We start from the raw sequence: 17,921 nt of genomic DNA on the forward strand, positions 1-17,921 counted from the left end.
CCGGGGTGACGTCATCGTGATCCACATCCACAGCAGCAGGAGGGGCCGCTGATCACCGGTGTCATGGCTTCCTAAGACTGGAGAGGGGGAAAAAACAAGGATTTGTGTCGCATGCCCGACAGATTACCGCCCTTCCCAGCACCTTAGATCGGGACCAAGGGGCTCGGCCTCCCTTCCCATTTTGTTCTTCCCTCCCAGGATCCAGGATACACACTTTTATTTTTTTCCCATCGGTGAATTTCCACTCGTGAACCGCGGAAGATGGCCGACCCGGCGGAGTGCACCATCAAAGTGATGTGCCGCTTCAGGCCCCTGAACAGCTCCGAGGTGGTCCGAGGCGACAGATACATCCCCAAGTTCCAAGGGGAGGAGGACGTTATAATCGCGGTGAGTCGTTTCGTGCTGAAGGTCTTTAAACTGGTCACACATGACAGAGCCTGCCGGGACATCCAGCAGGCCGCCATCTTTGATTGTCTTGTAGCTCGTTAGCTAACCTGACCTGTTCCCTCCGCTGAAAGACAACACCAAAACAAGTCCTTCGTACGAACAACTTCCCATTTATTCGGGCTCCACATCACGGACGCTCGACAGCAGCCTTTAAATGAACATTTCCACGTGCCAGTCGACTTGTTTTTTTAGCGTAAAAACGTCACTTTTCCCCCTCTCCCCAGTTTCCCTGTCACGGCTAGCGAGCTGTCATTCAACAAAGCCACCTTCACATTGGTTAAACACGTCGCCTGTACACACCGCGCTATTACCACGACATTAATTGACAAGCAGCCGTGTTTCTGTACCGATTGAGCTATTGATTATGTTGCGGTTTGCGTAACGTTAAGCCAGCTTTGTTTTAAGCTAGCTAGCTAACACACGAGCAGGCGAGGAGGCCAGCTGGTAGGTGACAGATTAGCCGGCCTTGGCTAGCTGGGTGGTTTTAACACAGTTGCTTAATTAAAGCTAACATTAGCTAGCAGACCAGCTGGTGTCACCTTCTATTGAATATGACATGATATAGAATAAGCTTCCCAGGCTTCCCTGACACTGATGTCAGAATTATTGGCAGTTGAAATGTTATTGGCAGTTGAAATGTCAAATTATATTCAGCCCAGTGGCATTCTCTTTTTTTTACTTCTGGCCTTCAGTGACTGGACACTTTACAGTTAATGAGGCACAACAAGTTCAACTACAACTTTCAGTAAAATCCATAATCTGTTTTCTTTAAATGAGGACTAGAGTGTGTTGTCTTTGGTTTGATTAGTGGTACAGATCAAGTACTTGATAGGGCTACCGTCCTGGGCACAGTTTCCACTGTGACAAACGAAGGAAGGAAATGCCTTTTCTAATGCAGTGCCATGTTTACCTCCATTTTTACTAAATCAACAAAGATTTGTCCCGAGGTTAATTTGCAAATGATGTGCAGCATGGGTGTAGGAAGTAGCCTACGTCTAGAAATTACACGTTTTACGTAACACAACCTGTGTTCATGCCATGGCGTGCAAAAGGTCTCATGTTTTTGCCTTATGACTGTACTAATTCGGGAGCATAACAACAGCATAAATGCCTCGGCTGACGTCCCAAGTTGTACATGCTGAACAAGCAAAAGCCAAGGCTGTATAGTTTGACAAAATAATCCTGGTAAACATTAGTTCTCCTTTCGGACATTGTTTTCTTTGTGGACTTTGTGTCTTTCCTCGCCCATACTTTAAAAGAGTTTACTAGGCAATAGAAACTGATCTTAAATTGCATTCACAAAGTAGCAAGTTTTGGCTGAGTGGATGTGAATCACATCCTTTTTGCAGTTTGACTACTAATTTAGGTGGCGGGGTTAGAGTACGACAAGACTACTCATTTTCTTGTCGTACAAAACACGGAAGACTGTTGGTGCGCTGCTGACTTCTTGAACAGTTTATTTCGAGGTCTTTAACTAATAGCGGGTGGACTGCATTTGCCCCTCAGGCATGGTGTGACCCAGCCCAGTTCAGATGCCAGCCATAGTGCCAAAATACTAGTGCACATTGTGAAGGATGCAAGTGTCGCAGGGTAGAGCTTTGCACCCTGCTGGTGCATCTACTCTGAGGTGTACAACACGAACAGCGCCCATAAGCAGCATCGCAGGCCTCCTGGGTAATCCCTCTGTGTTTTCTCTCCTGGTAACCAGCTGTTCCACCAATCAGAGAATGCAGTTGGCCAGGCGCTGGGCAATCTCTCTGGGTGGGGAGGGCAATTATTGTGGCGATGTACTTTGTTTTGCAGGCGCTCTTATCCAGTATGACTGACTCACTTAACTCATATTTGTATCCGTTTCTGAAACAATCAAGGGCGTGGACCCTGTTTTAGGGCCGAAGCCTCAACAGCAGCGGTGAAGCTGACCTCACTGCACCTTTTCTAAAGACGACTAACAAAGCAGCCTCACCATTGCAGGCTTAGGTGATGCCACTTTGGTGCTCGCAGATACGCTTGGAGATATTCCCCTCACCAGAGGGTTTGTTCTCCTCAAGCTGTACGCCCTTACTCAGCTGTGGCCTCGCTTAAAAGTCCTGCCAGCCTCTCGCTGGAAAGGGAGGAGTGACAAAGTTTCCAAATGAGGTGGCATGGGTGTTGTGAGGAGTTTGTTTTGCCAGCGCAGTGCAAGTGTGCAGCAGGTGAATTATTCATGCAGCCTTTACATCTGTGTCAGTTTTGCACATAAAAGATAAGGTTATGCCCCCATGTTTTGCTGTCACATTTCTTATTTGCATACAGTAGCCTGGCACGTCCCCCACAGAACACAACGTAGACACTTTTAGTGGATTTGTGTGAAACATAAAAGGATTAGAGAGATAAGTAGAAGTACATAACAGATATGCGTTGCAACAGCAATTGACACCTGTTCTTTTCCTGTCATCTTTGTACCAGGAAACAAGGTTGTTAAAAAGACCAAATTGATAAAACGTGTACTATTGGCTTATTTTTTCTAATCCAATTAGATTTCATGCATCATGCAATAAGAACCATGTGGCTGCTGCAGAATAACCTTGGACTGTGTGTCACGGTCTCTCCTGAATGGCTTAGCCTGCGCAAGTATCATAACAAAGCCATCAGGCAGCAGAGACGCGACAGGGCACTTATTCATACTTTTAACAATGCTTTTCAGTGTAATTACATTCTCGGCAAGTAATCCCGTCAGACAGAAGTGTAGGTAACGAGGCCAGTAGCAGTAGTAACAATGAGGACGTTCAACTGCGGCTGTGCCATTGTTTGCTGACAGCGTCTGGCAGTCATGATAGTGGCTCTTGTTCTGGACGGGGTTAATTGCCAGGATGTGGCTAGCTCGGCTGAATTATCAATGTATTAAGACATTGGTGGGGATTATGAGCCAGAGTGAAAATTGAGGGCATCTCAGCTGTAGTAGTCTGAAATGTTCTCGTACTGGTAAAGGTGCCTGTATAGCTTTTAATGCTGGGCAGTGACATAGTTGTGGTCTCACCTTGAGTTATGAATGCGTTGAGATGTCCGAAACGAATAAGCCAGAGTCGATAGCTGCTTGCCAACATTCTCGGCCTTCTACAGGTGTTAATGCTGAATCAATATCTTGTAACCTGGGTTATCGCCTTATTCTTAAACTCTTGTTGCACCACAGCTAGAATCCCATCCGTCAGGGTGGAGTCGAGATGAGTCAACTGGGACTTCAACCCTCAGAAGACGGCGTGGCATCTCAGTTGAACCTCAGATTTTGCTTGCAGCATCAGTTTTTATTACCCTGCGGTTGCGCCCCTTTTAAATCCAGCTATTGATCGCGATCCCACTGGAGTTGTGCTTTGAAGTTTTGACTCACCCATAGAAAAGCACAAATGGCTACAACTCATGCTACTGACTGACCATGTAACGCAACACCCACGGTTTGCGTCTAGCACGATCGCCCTCTCTGTCACTATCGACGTACCCATCAGTTAAACTGACATGTTTTTAAAGTCTACGTACGAACTGTGTAACGGGTCAGTAGGAACATCATGCATATCGCCTTTTTCAAGCTGGCGTTTCTGTCTATCTTTTATTTTTGCCCCCTCTGTAATGGCAGCAAACAAAGTATCACTGCCATAGCAAAATGCATAAAGTCCTGTTTGATTTTTTTTCTTTTCTGGAAACACCGACCGGACGCTTGGTGTTGAACGAACAAATGTTGAAACATTAGTTTTGTTATTTGATGAGTTGCTGAAAGAAAGTAGCATGCACCTGATCTGTTTACAAAACATGTCTCCGATTATTGATTTGAATCACACGATAATTACTTTGTTTTGATTGCATATATGGTACTCAATCACTTTTCTTCTTCTCTTTATTCTAGTCCAAACCGTACGTGTACGACAAAGTGTTTCAGTCGAACACAACACAGGAACAGGTGTACAATGCCTGCGCCCAGAAGATTGTAAAAGGTGAGGTCTCACTTTTGATTTTATTAGTATGTTTACACAAAATAATAAAACAATTAATGAGAGTGACACCAGTGCAGCCGTTTTTAAAAAAAATAAAATTTTTTAACAAAAACATTCTGTCTCATAGATGTTCTGGAGGGATACAATGGGACAATTTTTGCGTACGGGCAGACGTCATCTGGCAAAACGCACACCATGGAGGTAAGGATGACTTCTCAGAACTTGTGTTGTTTTCTAATAAAACATCACGTTTTTGTCTAGAAATCGTCACATCGGTGCATTTCATTTGTTCGCCCTCCGTCTGCAGGGGAATCTCCATGACACAGATGGAATGGGCATCATCCCCAGGATAGTTCAAGATATCTTCAACTATATCTATTCCATGGATGAAAACTTGGAGTTTCATATCAAAGTGAGTAGTTGGAATGAGCAAGCTGTTGAGCTTCTACAGATTAAAGTGACTCTGCCCTCCTATTAGAGACATTTTGAATCCCCAAATTAAAATTCCTGATTCAGATACTGCGTTTAAAATATCTATTTATGGCTGACAAACATTGGGTGCATGCAACAAATTACGCACTTGTTTTGCAGTTTGCTATTACGAAGCATTTCTCTAGAGATAATAAAGGTGGCGTGTAACACGCTGTGCATTTCCTGGCTGACTCGCCACTGTTTGTTGAACTCTACTTACCGGTTGTCTACTTACTGCTGATGCATACTTGTTGTGTGGGGAAGAAGGAAATGTAAAAGTGGCGAGTCGTTAACTTGATTTAATGAAGATCATTTTTGCTCTTCAGAAAATAAAAAACTGTTAACTCTTAACGCATGTTGACTGTGAAAATATCAGACTTGAGCTGCTCGTCTCAAACATTAGAGGCCATTTTCAAAACACCGTTAACCCATTTTTCTCTGCCTCTTTGTGTATTGTTTGTAAAACGTCTTGTGCTCCTATGCTGCTGTTTTATCATGGAGACACTCCTGTGTGTATTTTGACTCGCTTGCCAAATAATGATGGTTCTTTCCCTGTTCACAGGTTTCCTATTTTGAAATTTACTTAGACAAGATCCGGGATCTTTTGGATGGTGAGTGTTGACAGTGCAGTGAACACCGTAGCCCTCATCTGGCCTGGCTGTACCAGGCGGTATTAACACACGTGACGGCACGAGCTGCTAAAAGCCTGTGAAATGTTGACAGAATTTGTTGTTGTAAATATGACAACGTTCATAGTGTTTGAATTGAGCTGCAGAAACTTATTTTTAAGCATCTCATGTTACCCAGTTCTTATGATGATGATCTCAGAAACACAAATTTTTTCGTTTCAGTTGAAAGGAAATTACATTTGTTAAATGGAATTGAAGATTACCTGCTGTGTAGAAGTTGTTCTAGTTCGTACACTTTAAGTCAGCCAAATTGGGAAACATTTTAGAAGTAATGAGACGATTTTGGAAGCATACACAAGGGTATATATATATATATATATATATATATATATATATATATATATACTTTAAATGTCTATTTAAATATGAAAATGTCCTCATCTCCAGTGTCGAAGACCAATTTGTCGGTGCACGAAGACAAAAACAGAGTACCGTATGTCAAGGTGAGACTTGACCTCCTCTCACATGTCAGAGTTTGAGTAAAACTTGTTTGTGAAGACCAAGAATCAAGCCCCGTATTCTGCTTCTCTTCACAGGGCTGCACTGAGAGATTTGTCTGCAGCCCGGACGAGGTCATGGATACAATTGACGAAGGCAAATCGAACAGACACGTAGCAGTTACAAGTAAGATGCCATCTTGTCGTCGTTGACTGTAGTTTTTCGCTTCTTATTTTTGGAGGCCGGTGCGTTTTTTAACCACGTGGATTTCGCTTCTCTTTTTTCTTTTTTCTTTTTAGACATGAACGAGCACAGCTCCAGGAGTCACAGTATCTTCCTGATAAACGTCAAACAGGAGAACACTCAGACGGAGCACAAGCTCAGCGGCAAACTCTACCTGGTGGATCTGGCCGGCAGTGAAAAGGTACAGAGAACCACCTGTCGGAGATATTGGTGGATAAGTATTGTGCGCATTGGTTGACCCTTTGAGCTGCACAACACCGTGTTGAGGTTTTTTTGTCCATGTGGTTTTCAGGTCAGTAAAACGGGAGCAGAGGGAGCTTTGCTGGATGAAGCCAAGAACATCAACAAGTCGCTGTCGTCTTTAGGAAACGTCATCTCTGCTCTGGCTGAAGGAACGGTCAGTGACTCCACTTCAACTCTCTTTGGCGTTTGTTCTTAAATCTGACGTTAAGCCCGTTTAACCTTTTTAAGGAGATGCATTTGTTCTGTCTATTCAATGTTTTCCAAAGGAGCTGTATTCACCAAAGCATTTTTTTAATTATTTGAGTTAGGAGTGGCATGTATTAAAGCTATGCTACAAATGCCATCAGCATTACTGTGGACGTAATGGGGCCCTCGTGTCTGGTGCACATCGTATGGGATAATGAAGGTGATCTCAATATGAACAACACGAGGATACAAGAAGAGCTTTCTGTTTTAGGGAAACAATGCATTGGTGGACACGGCCCCTTAATGTCTTGTCAGTTAAGCTTTACTTCAGATCATAATAAGATCAAATTTATTTTTATTTTTTCAGCGCAACAAATATTAGATGTGTGAAAACCTCAGGTGATGATTTTCTTTACACCCAGATGTTTTATGGTATGATGAAATTACAGCCATTACTGTTAAAGTAACAGCCAGATGGGACGTGTACTGTTCACCAGCTGCACAGCCTAAAGGAACACCGATGTCTTTATTAGTTATCTGCCTGTGAAAGTGCTCTTTTCAATCATTACAGGCTCTTTGTGTCGCAGAAATAACTTGAGCCGATAAGAACTTTCCTCCGAGCAATGTTTATCTTTCGCCGCTTCATACTTCAAAGTGATTTCACACTTTAATCAACAATTGGTTTGTTCTTGGGACCCTTCACTCTGTAAACAACCTGAGGGGGGTCAGCCTCAGATATATTGATGTTGGTCTAAAACAAATGAGCTATTGTGCAGCGATGGCTCACTCCTGGCAGAGCCTTGTGGTGTCTAAAGAAGTATTGCAGACTGCTTCAGCTTAGCGGTTTGCATCAATGCTGATAATGTATCAGGTTAAAGTAACTCAAGCCATCGCATCCTGTTGGCCCTCTGCGTTGTTGTTTTACATCATTTACATAAAATCCATAACGTGCAACCTGGGCAAATCAAAACAGAATTAGTGTGAATATGTGAGCCATCATGTTTTATCAGTGTTCGTGGCTGCAGAGAGCTGCTTTCCTCTACAAATCTTTTTAAAACGGGGTTGCAGGCTTGATACGGCCGCTCTCAATTCATGCTCAATGTTGAGCTTGATCTGTATTTTGTTTTGAGAGACGTAACAGCAAAACGGCAAGAATCGCAGAGTCGCCAAATCTTGGCCGTCGTGCATGAGAAAGCGTAGTAAATATTTACACGAAGGTACAGGCATTTCATCAAATATTTATTAATTGCTTAGTTTTATGTCCGTGTACTTTTGTAATATGTGTAGTTCTCTCTGGGTTTGCATTGGTTAAATGTTCCTGTTTTCTTGTACCCCAGGCCTACATCCCCTACAGAGACAGCAAGATGACCCGTATCCTGCAGGACTCGCTGGGTGGTAACTGTCGAACCACCATTATCATCTGCTGCTCGCCTTCCTCCTACAACGAGTGCGAAACCAAATCCACCCTCATGTTCGGACAAAGGTTGGTAGGCCAGTATAAGGAAAACCAGCCTGTATGTCATTTTCAGTTGCATAAAACGTATAAATAAACAATGGTTCACACCTGATTGCTGGTACATTTTAGGTACATATCTTTTTAATGAATGGTACATAAAATGTTCTTATTAGGGTCCTTTCAGTTGAATGAAAAGTGTTTTCGTCTTTTTTTTTCAGAGCAAAGACCATCAAGAACACCGTCACAGTGAACGTGGAGCTGACGGCAGAGCAGTGGAAGCAGAAATATGAGCGGGAGAAGAAGAAGAATGAGACCCTGAGGAACACCGTCACCTGGTTGGAGAACGAGCTCAACCGCTGGAGGAACGGTGAGGAATTAGTTTCATCTCTGGCCATAAACGGAGTCCTCAGAAACAGGAATCAATGCTGTATTCTTTTTAGATTTTATTAGGACACTTCTTTGTGTCTGGGTCCTCTTTTGTGGTCACTGCATGTAATGTAAAGCGCTTGTTTTGGTCTACAGAGCACTGAGAACCGTTCACTGTCATACCCGCACATCCTTACCGTGTGTGTGTGTGTGTGTGTGTCTGTGCTCCTACCTCAGGAGAAAGTGTGCCAGTGGATGAGCAGTTTGACAAGGAGAAGGCCAAAGCCGAGGTGCAGGCGCTGGACAACGTAATCAACGAAAAGCAGGTCTCCACGCCCAACGTGCCGGCCGGGGTTCGCCTCACCGACGTGGAGAAGGACAAGTGTGAGGCCGAGGTGGCCAAACTTTACAAACAGCTGGACGATAAGGTGAGCGAAAGGACGGGATGTTTGAGACGGATGTGTATGATTGTTTGTAGACATGGAATTTCCTCATAAAAAATGAAAATGGCCCTTTTTTTAAACTGCTAGAGGTTATCTGGTGGTAAATTGATTGGGATTTACCATCAGATGAAGTTAACAAGATTGAGTCCTTCAGATATTCCTCTGCCTTGAAGATTATATCCATTAATATAATGATATTTGTTGTTTATCAGGGGTTAGTTAAATAAGTAAAATACTAAGTAAAATAAAACTGTGTTCTTCTTTTTAATATTTTGTTAATCAGTTGTCTGTCATCTTCGACCAACCAAGTGTCTCCAGTGAAACGTATGCTGCCTGTTGTGAACGCAATGAATTTTTTTTTCTTTGCACTTCACAGGATGAGGAAATCAACCAGCAGAGCCAGCTGGCGGAGAAGCTGAAGCAACAGATGCTGGACCAGGATGAGGTGAGTGCTGGAGGAGCAACAGGTGCAGAGTGAACTCTCCTGGCTTCATTTAAACATCATGCAGTGATGTATATTTATGTCCAGCTCCACTTTTGCTAGTTAAGCAGCACATAATCTGGAACGAGGAACAAATGGGTTGTTTGTAGTAGTTTTTTTGTTTGTTTTTGGTGCGTAACATGAATTAAACAAATCAGCGTGTCATCTCCCTTTTTTTTTTTTTTAAAACCAGGTGCACCTACACCTGGTGTGTTGCTATTTACATTTTTTCTTCGTCCCTTTGGAGAAGCAACAACTCTTTGAAAGGCTAAACGTCAACAAAAAGATGAACATTTCGTTATAAAGAAACACGTTTTGGAAATGATATTATATATTTTGACAGTTTGAAGTTATTGGCCATGTTTGGATCACACCAGTTGGAAACAATCCAACTTTATTTGCAACTGTGGAGCATTTTTTTAGTTTAAACCGAATTAATAGAAAGAGAAAATAAACCTGCTCAGCATTAAAAACTTTTATTTCGGATTCAAACGTCAAACTTATGAATGAAGCATTCAACTACTCGCTACAGCCCTGGAATTGGTTTATATTGATGAGTTTCATATTGTGTTTTCTGATAAAGAGGACGCTCCATTTACTGTTTGTCACTGTTCACTGTCGAGGATGGCGCTGAACCAATGTCCCTGTGGCTTATTGAGGAGGAAGTGAAGGGTATTTGGTCCCGGCCTGTGGACCTTCAGCCTCCAGCATTTACCCTGTCTCATAAAACTGCATATGAGCAAATGCCTCTATCTTATTTAATCTCTGTCGGTGGAATTTGGGCGCAATGCCTGTCCAAATGAGCTTTTATCCCAAAATTCATCATCTTATTATTATTATTATTATTATAATGAGTGCTGAGAGTGCACTGCAGGTTGAGCAATACAGCGCCTTACTTTAATTTGACAGTATTGTCATCTGCTGACACTGTATTTACCTGAGGAGGAGGAGAGCTGCTGTGTAGTGTGTTTGTGTGTAACAAGCAAGAGTGTACACGCATTGTCAACCTGCCGATGTCAGCGCATCTCATTATTTAATTAATACCTCCTATAAATAGCAGGAAATACTGTGCCGTTGACTATAGAACAGGTTATTGTTGGCCAATGGCGTAATCTCTTTCTGCCGCCTCAAGATAGCCGCTCACTTCACCTCATTTTACCACCTTCTACTACCTAATTTGCTCCTTGCACATCCTGGGAGCTGGGCGTGAAAATGACAGTTGCACTGTGTGCCACTTTAAAGGCTGTTTTTAAAATATGGACGGAGCCTCCTTCGGGTCGCCCATTGGCTTCGGAAGAGTTGTTGTGAAGCTCACAAAATTGTTTAAAGAGGTGGAGCTGAGGCAGGAGGAATTGGCGCCAGCAACCCGAGAAGCCACGTCCTTAATTATACCTGAATTTAAGCTTTAATATCATTTAACCCCTCATCCGTTTGTCATGAACAGTGATTATGTTTCTGCTGTCAAGTTGTGCATTTTAACATGGGGGTCTGTTGGGGTTCACTTGCTTTAGGAGTTCGCCTCAAGTGGCCATTTGAGGAACTCTTTCATTTCTCAGTACTAGAGGTTGCTGCTTGCCGCCCATCATAAATTAGGGCTCTAAATCTTTGTCATTTCCGAAATGGGAGGAAACACACAAAGCTTTCACAGCTGTGGAGTTGTATTTACAATTGTATTTACGCTACTCCTATAATTTACTCGCTGGGTTTCAGTAGCAGACTAAATGAGTGAGTTTTTCACACTAAATGCATCATAACATTACAACTACAAGACTGTATTGTAGTCTTTGTTTCTCTGATGTTCATACGGTCGTTTTGCATGCATCTATACATTTTAAAATGCAAAGAAAATCAGCAAGGAGGAAAGCTCACGATGCAAATTGATATTTCATCCATACTGAAATAATCTTGAGTTAAAAAAAAATGGCACTTCTCTCCCCGGCTCGCAGCTTCTCGCCTCCTCCCGCCGCGACCACGAGAACCTCCAGGCCGAGCTGAACCGCCTGCAGGCGGAGAACGAAGCCTCCAAAGACGAGGTGAAGGAGGTGCTGCAGGCGCTGGAGGAGCTCGCCGTCAACTACGACCAGAAGAGCCAGGAGGTGGAGGACAAGACCAAGGAGTTCGAGACCATCAGCGAGGAGCTCAGCCAGAAATCGGTGAGAGACGTATTCGTATCTCGATGAGTGTGTGTGTGAAAACGATAGCGGTGGCAAAAGGTAGCATCCGCACTCTGTTCTCTGCTCCCACAGTGGTTTTTATTTTGGCTTTCTCCTTTGAAAACCATAGAGCATAGCGTCTCAGAGAATAAACTCTCTATCTCTCTCTCTCTCTAGTCCACCCTGTCGTCTCTGGACTCCGAGCTCCAGAAGCTGAAGGAGATGTCCAACCACCAGAAGAAGAGGGTGACCGAGATGATGTCGTCGCTGCTCAAAGACCTCGCCGAGATTGGCATCGCCGTGGGCAGCAACGACATCAAGGTACTGGTTTTGTCTGGAGCGTAGTTACTATAGCAACAGTGTGGCTACGGAAGCTGCAGCAGCTTCTAGGAATTTAGAGGAAGAAGGAAAGATGTCGCAGTAAAGCAAATGAAACCACTAATCATGATGACCTGATTACCAAATGCATTTTTTTTAAATAATCGTCGTCTTCTTCTTCTTCCTCCTCCTCCAGCAACACGAGGGCAGTGGTATGATAGACGAGGAGTTCACCGTGGCCCGTCTCTATATCAGTAAGATGAAGTCGGAGGTGAAGACCATGGCGAAGCGCTGCAAGCAGCTGGAGGGAACCCAGTCGGAGAGCAACAAGAAGATGGACGAGAACGAGAAGGAGCTGGCCGCCTGCCAGCTGCGCATCTCCCAGGTAGACGCAGGAACCAACCGCAAACACAAGACGCACCTGTCTGTCTCTGTGTGTGAAGCCTAAATCCTCATGAAGATCACGTGCATTAACGTCTGTTTGATTCCCTCTCGTCTCCAGCATGAGGCTAAAATCAAGTCCCTGACTGAGTACTTGCAGAACGTGGAGCAGAAGAAGAGGCAGCTGGAGGAGAACGTGGACTCTCTGAATGAGGAATTTGTCAAGCTCAGCGCTCAGGGTACGTCACTGAGATAAAGCAAGAGATGAAGCTCCAACGCTCGCTTCAAGTGCACTTAAATGCTATCGGAGGCAATTAATCCAAAGAGGAGCTAATGAAAGTTAAAGACTCTCTTTAACCTCAACATACTTATCCGACTTGAAATACTTGGTCTGGTTCTGAATCAGAAACAGATTTTAAAAACTAAGACAGTACTTTGTTTGCAATGCAGCAGAGCAAGTGGTAAAATGTGTGCACGAGGTTTACATGCAGAGTTTATGAAAGTCTAACTGGGTTGCACTCGGCAAATTTTGTTTTATTTTCTTAATCCAATGATTTGACACCAATCGAAACCAGGATTTCATTTCAAAGTCGGCTTTAATGTAAAGTCTTTCACATGTGCAAACATACAGAAGATTTGAAAATACGTTTCTCTCCTGTCCAACATAAAGTGAAGACGGATAATAATAATAAAGTGCAAGACTATGTATGTATGACAACTATCAGTCTGTATTTTAGCAGCAATCAGACATGGGAGCCAAAATCAATAAGCAACATAATGATGGTTATAAAGTAAAGAGTGAACAAAACCCCAATCCCACCAAATTTTCATATCGTAGGGGTTTAGTGGATATTAATGTCGCTGCGTTCCTAATTTATGATGATGAATCCTGTGTTCATGTTTTACAGAGAAAGTTCACGCTATGGAGAAACAGACTGAGCTCCAGTCTGCCAACGAAGTCAAGGTGTGTTCCTGAGCAACAGAAAACAATAAACACAACAGTCTTGCCGATTCTATTAGAAAAGAAAATTGTGAATTTACATCCTAAATATAAAATCCTAAATGTTGGTCTTTTTTACCTTTTTTTTTTTTGTTGTTGTTGTGTTTTTGTAATTGAAATGTTGTTATATGATCAATTTTGCGTGTTTTGTTCAGGAAGCGGTGGATAAGCAGATCCACTCCCACCGTGACGCTCATCAGAAGCAGATCAGCAGCCTGAGAGACGAGCTGGATAACAAGGAGAAGCTCATCACCGAGCTGCAGGAGTAAGACGCCTTTCTGTCAACGTCAAAACAAAGAGACAACGTTACATTCAATATCAGGAAAACAATGTTTCAGGAATCTAGAGCTGGCGAAAGAATATTATGTAAAAATGAAATAATACTCGCTGATGTTCACACTAACGTGATGCTCTGTCGTCTCTTCCAGTCTGAACCAGAAGATCATGCTGGAGCAGGAGAGGCTCAGAGTGGAGCACGAGAAGCTCAAATCCACCGACCAGGAGAAGAGCCGCAAGCTGCACGAGCTCACGTACGACACACACACACACACACACACACACACACACACACACACACACACACACACACACACACACACACACACACGCACACGCACGCACACTCTGTTGATATGTTTCAGTTTAACGGACACTGCACAATAAATGTGCATCCGTTCATCAGCAGCATTGTGCCGTGTGCATTTCTTTAGATGTTTACTGTTGTTGTTTTTTGTTTGTTCAGGGTGATGCAGGACAGAAGGGAGCAGGCCAGACAAGATCTGAAAGGTCTGGAGGAGACAGTGGTGAGTTCATATCAAATCAGCTGCTGCTTTAAAAGCACTTATTGTGAATCTTTGTCATATCAGATAGAAGGAGTTCCAACCTTTCTGCAAGTTTACATATAAATATCCTTTTAGTTTTTACACTAAATTCAATATAATTACGAATTCAACACCAGCATCATATTTAGGTTTTAGAAACGCAGGAGCAGATGTTTACACTTCCTGTTTGTTTGATGGATGTATCCTGGTTCTTTCAGTCTGTTCCAATAATCTCAATCTCGTTTTGTCGTCTTTTCTTCCATTCAAGGCCAAGGAGCTGCAGACTCTGCACAATTTGAGGAAGCTCTTCGTCCAGGACTTGGCTACCAGAGTGAAAAAGGTGAACCACTGTGACTCTAGATGTGCATTGGCTGGTTGACAAAGAAATCTCTTCAGATGCAATGAGGGGGATTTTGTTGTGATGCATATCGATAACAAAATGACACAGCATTCACGGACATCAACAGTTAGTTTGACTGATGTCATCAGTTCCTAACGCTTGTGTTTTGCTCATCGTGCAGAGCGCTGAGATGGACTCGGACGACACAGGCGGCAGCGCAGCACAGAAACAGAAAATATCTTTTCTTGAGAACAATCTTGAGCAGCTCACCAAAGTTCACAAACAGGTGGGAGTTCTTCTTCTTGCTCATCTTCTTTCTCCGCCTCATCTTTTTTTCCCATCATTATCTTTGCTTAACGCGATGCACGTTTTCCCCCACAGCTGGTACGTGATAATGCAGACCTGCGCTGTGAGCTTCCGAAACTGGAAAAGCGTCTCCGTGCTACGGCTGAGCGGGTCAAGGCCCTGGAGTCTGCTCTGAAGGAGGCCAAGGAGAACGCAGCCCGCGACCGCAAGCGCTACCAGCAGGAGGTGGACCGCATCAAGGAGGCCGTCAGGGCCAAGAACATGGCCAGGAGGGGACACTCGGCCCAGATCGGTAAGAAGGGATGACAGGGTTTTTGCGGTCATGGAACATCTGCACAAGTCATGGAATTTTTAAAATGGTTATTTCCAGGTTTGGAAAAGTCCTTGAAAAAAGAAAAAAAATCCCAAAGGTTTTGGAAAAGTCATGTAAATGTGTTATATTCATGTGTTCATGATGTTCATTTACGCTGAGTTTGAAATAATTAATATGCTTTTAAAAGAAAGACGCTCGGAACATAAGCAGGCATACATACAGGCATCTATATAAATGTTTATTCTTTTAATCAAACTATTGTCTCATTCATTTGTGTCATTTAAGGTTTACTGTATGCGTTGGAATTCTCATTGTTAGTTTAAATACTACATTTTCTCACTTTTCTCACAAGCAGAAGACGCAGGTCTTCTTGTGGCGCGTCTCTGAGGAACTTCCTGTTGCACCACGATTACACAGATTTTTCAGAGTTTACATCTCAAATAATCCTCAATCTCCTCTTCCTCCTCTCCCCACCCAGCCAAGCCTATCCGGCCCGGGCAGCAGCCGGTGGCGTCTCCCACCCACCCCAACATCAACCGCAGCGGAGGAGGCTTCTACCAAAACAGCCAGACGGTGTCCATCAGGGGAGGCAGCGGCAGCGCTGTCGGCGCCGGCGTCGGCGGCAGCAGCAAGCCCGACAAGAAGTAAGAATAAGACGCCGCTCTTTCCTGTCAGGGAGACGTAAGAGATGCAGGAAGTGAAGAAGGAAACGGTTCTGGTGACCGTAATGACTTCATGTAGAAGCATTTCATATTCTAGGGATCTGGAGGATGTTTATCCAGGTAGATTCTGGGTGAAGGCCACTGTTAGATGTCATCCCACACACACTTTTATTTCACTCCATGTTTTCTGTCTGCGTCTCCACTGTGAATCGTCCAGTTCAGGCAAAATGTCATATTACTGTTTTACTGTTTACTTTTATGTGTTTCTTGCTGCTGTCATCCTGCACTGCGGGACTAATAAAGGAATATCTCATCTTATAAAATCAACAATAATGTCCCTGAAGATCAGACCGGAGCGTCCACAAGTTCCTCTAACCCTAACCCCCATTATTGTAGCCCTGATGTTAGTTTTTTTGGGGGTTGGGGCAGCTATACCATGATTTTTTTTTTTCTTGATTTTCCTGATATAAAAGGGTCCCCTGATCAGGGCTCAACAGGTTTCATGTTTATTGTGAGTGAAAATAATAGATATTAACTTTAATTAATTAATTAAAACATGAAGTTGAAAGATGACTTTTTAGAATTAGAAATAAGACCGAAACAATTAAAAGTTAAAATGTACACAACAGTAACATAATAATAAATAAATCAATACAGAAATTAAATTGAGTTGGGAAAAATCCACTACTAAAATACTTTTACCTCAGCAAGTATTGCTTCAATCAGTTATGAATCCAGTTTTTAATGTGTATTTGTTGATATTCAGATATTGTCGCCTCCTTTTTAAAAAAAAATATTTTCTTTTGTTTGCATCGACTGAAATGAGTCTGACACGTCTAGATGTAACCTGTCGGCTGCATGATGGATGGTTGTTGGTGGTCGATGTGCGGCCGTCACTAACGGCCTCTTTTCTCTCTGGATATCTGCAGCTGAAGAGGACGACACCACTGAAGAAGCCGATACCCCCCCCCACCCCCCAACCCGACTACACGTTATCCCATCACAGCGAAACCAGCTCCTCGTCGCTGCTTTGGAGCCACGAAGGAGTTTCTGAATTTTTATATATATATATATATATATATATATATATATATATATATATATATATATATATATAAAATAACTAAATATTCCTGGCCTGTACAGCTCCACCCACTCCCTCACTCCCCGATCTTCATCACGACTCATCTCTTTTTCTCGTACTGGATATGATTTATAATGATGATATTAATACAAAAAATATATATATTTACAAAAGGAAAATAAATATTCATATCCACCGAACCAAACGGTCGCGAGCGCAACCAGCGAACACCTCAAATGTGTAGCTTCGGTTTCGGTCAGTCGTCGTCGTCGGGCGAGTAGTGCTGCACTGAATGTAAGGGTAGAAAGATCCGGAAAATTAAAAATACAACCTAAAAAAAAAAAAGGAGACCCTACTACAAGAACTAGCGTGACCCTTTAGGATAACCGCTGTACATTTCATCATCGCGCTTATCGGTTGTGAATCACACTTTCTCCTCTGAATGGATTTTACGCGCTACTTTGAGGGGAGGAAAAAATTAAAATGAACTACGGGATAAAACTGTTTGGGTTTTGAATTGACTAGGTGGCGTCGAGCACTACTGTTCTGTCCGCTCTTGTACAGATGTAAAGTTAGTACTGCTGCACACGGCGAGAGAGAGAGAGCGAGATATGGAAACAGCAGAGGGGACGGGCTAAAGAGAAGGATGGGGAAATGAAAAGACACAACGTGCGACAGTGTACTGTAGATGTAACGAAATACTCGCGGAGGCCACTTGTTTTTAATCATTTAGTTAAAAATAAAACCTATATTCGTTATTGGTGACTTCATGAGAAGGATGTAAAGAATGTAGGAAGGGAGAAAGGCGATGATCCGGTTAACGCAACGACACACTTTCCACCTTATTTTTTTTTTTTTGCATAGCCCGTGCTACGTAGCTAAATGTTATTGTCTCTCCACATTGACGAGCGCCGTTTATATCTCTCTGCACATAGAGGCACATAGACGAAGAAAAGCACACGATGCTGGTCCTGTCACTCACTCATCTCCAAAACTGTGTTTCTTTTGTTGTAACGGTTTGATCCCTTTCGTATCATGATTTCTTTTCATGGGTGCCTCGCATCTGTTTGTTTTTGTTTCTTTTTTTTGTCGTCGTCCCTCCCTCACACTCGGTTGTT

The 17,921-nt window shown here is 43.1% G+C and overlaps 1 protein-coding gene across 1 annotated transcript; it reads left to right on the plus strand.

The window, feature by feature from the left end:
- Window positions 1-261: 261 nt before the first annotated feature.
- Window positions 262-16,740, plus strand: LOC306745198 (kinesin-1 heavy chain; the record flags this gene model as incomplete). The annotated part of the gene is made up of 26 exons (XM_079227950.1): window positions 262-387; window positions 4,322-4,409; window positions 4,537-4,610; window positions 4,717-4,821; window positions 5,443-5,491; window positions 5,957-6,012; window positions 6,106-6,193; window positions 6,307-6,431; window positions 6,543-6,647; window positions 8,017-8,162; window positions 8,354-8,502; window positions 8,739-8,929; window positions 9,321-9,389; window positions 11,372-11,578; window positions 11,756-11,899; window positions 12,093-12,281; window positions 12,399-12,516; window positions 13,186-13,241; window positions 13,433-13,542; window positions 13,706-13,807; window positions 14,020-14,080; window positions 14,367-14,438; window positions 14,620-14,724; window positions 14,820-15,036; window positions 15,536-15,701; window positions 16,649-16,740. The coding sequence occupies 26 exons, from the start codon at window positions 262-264 to the stop codon at window positions 16,650-16,652; spliced, it is 2,922 nt and encodes a 973-aa protein (XP_079084076.1). The 3' UTR covers window positions 16,653-16,740.
- Between the last annotated feature and the right edge of the window lie 1,181 nt (window positions 16,741-17,921).

This window comes from Taurulus bubalis (genome assembly GCF_910589615.1).
Source record: "Taurulus bubalis genome assembly, chromosome: 1".
In the NCBI taxonomy this organism is placed as follows: domain Eukaryota; kingdom Metazoa; phylum Chordata; class Actinopteri; order Perciformes; family Cottidae; genus Taurulus; species Taurulus bubalis.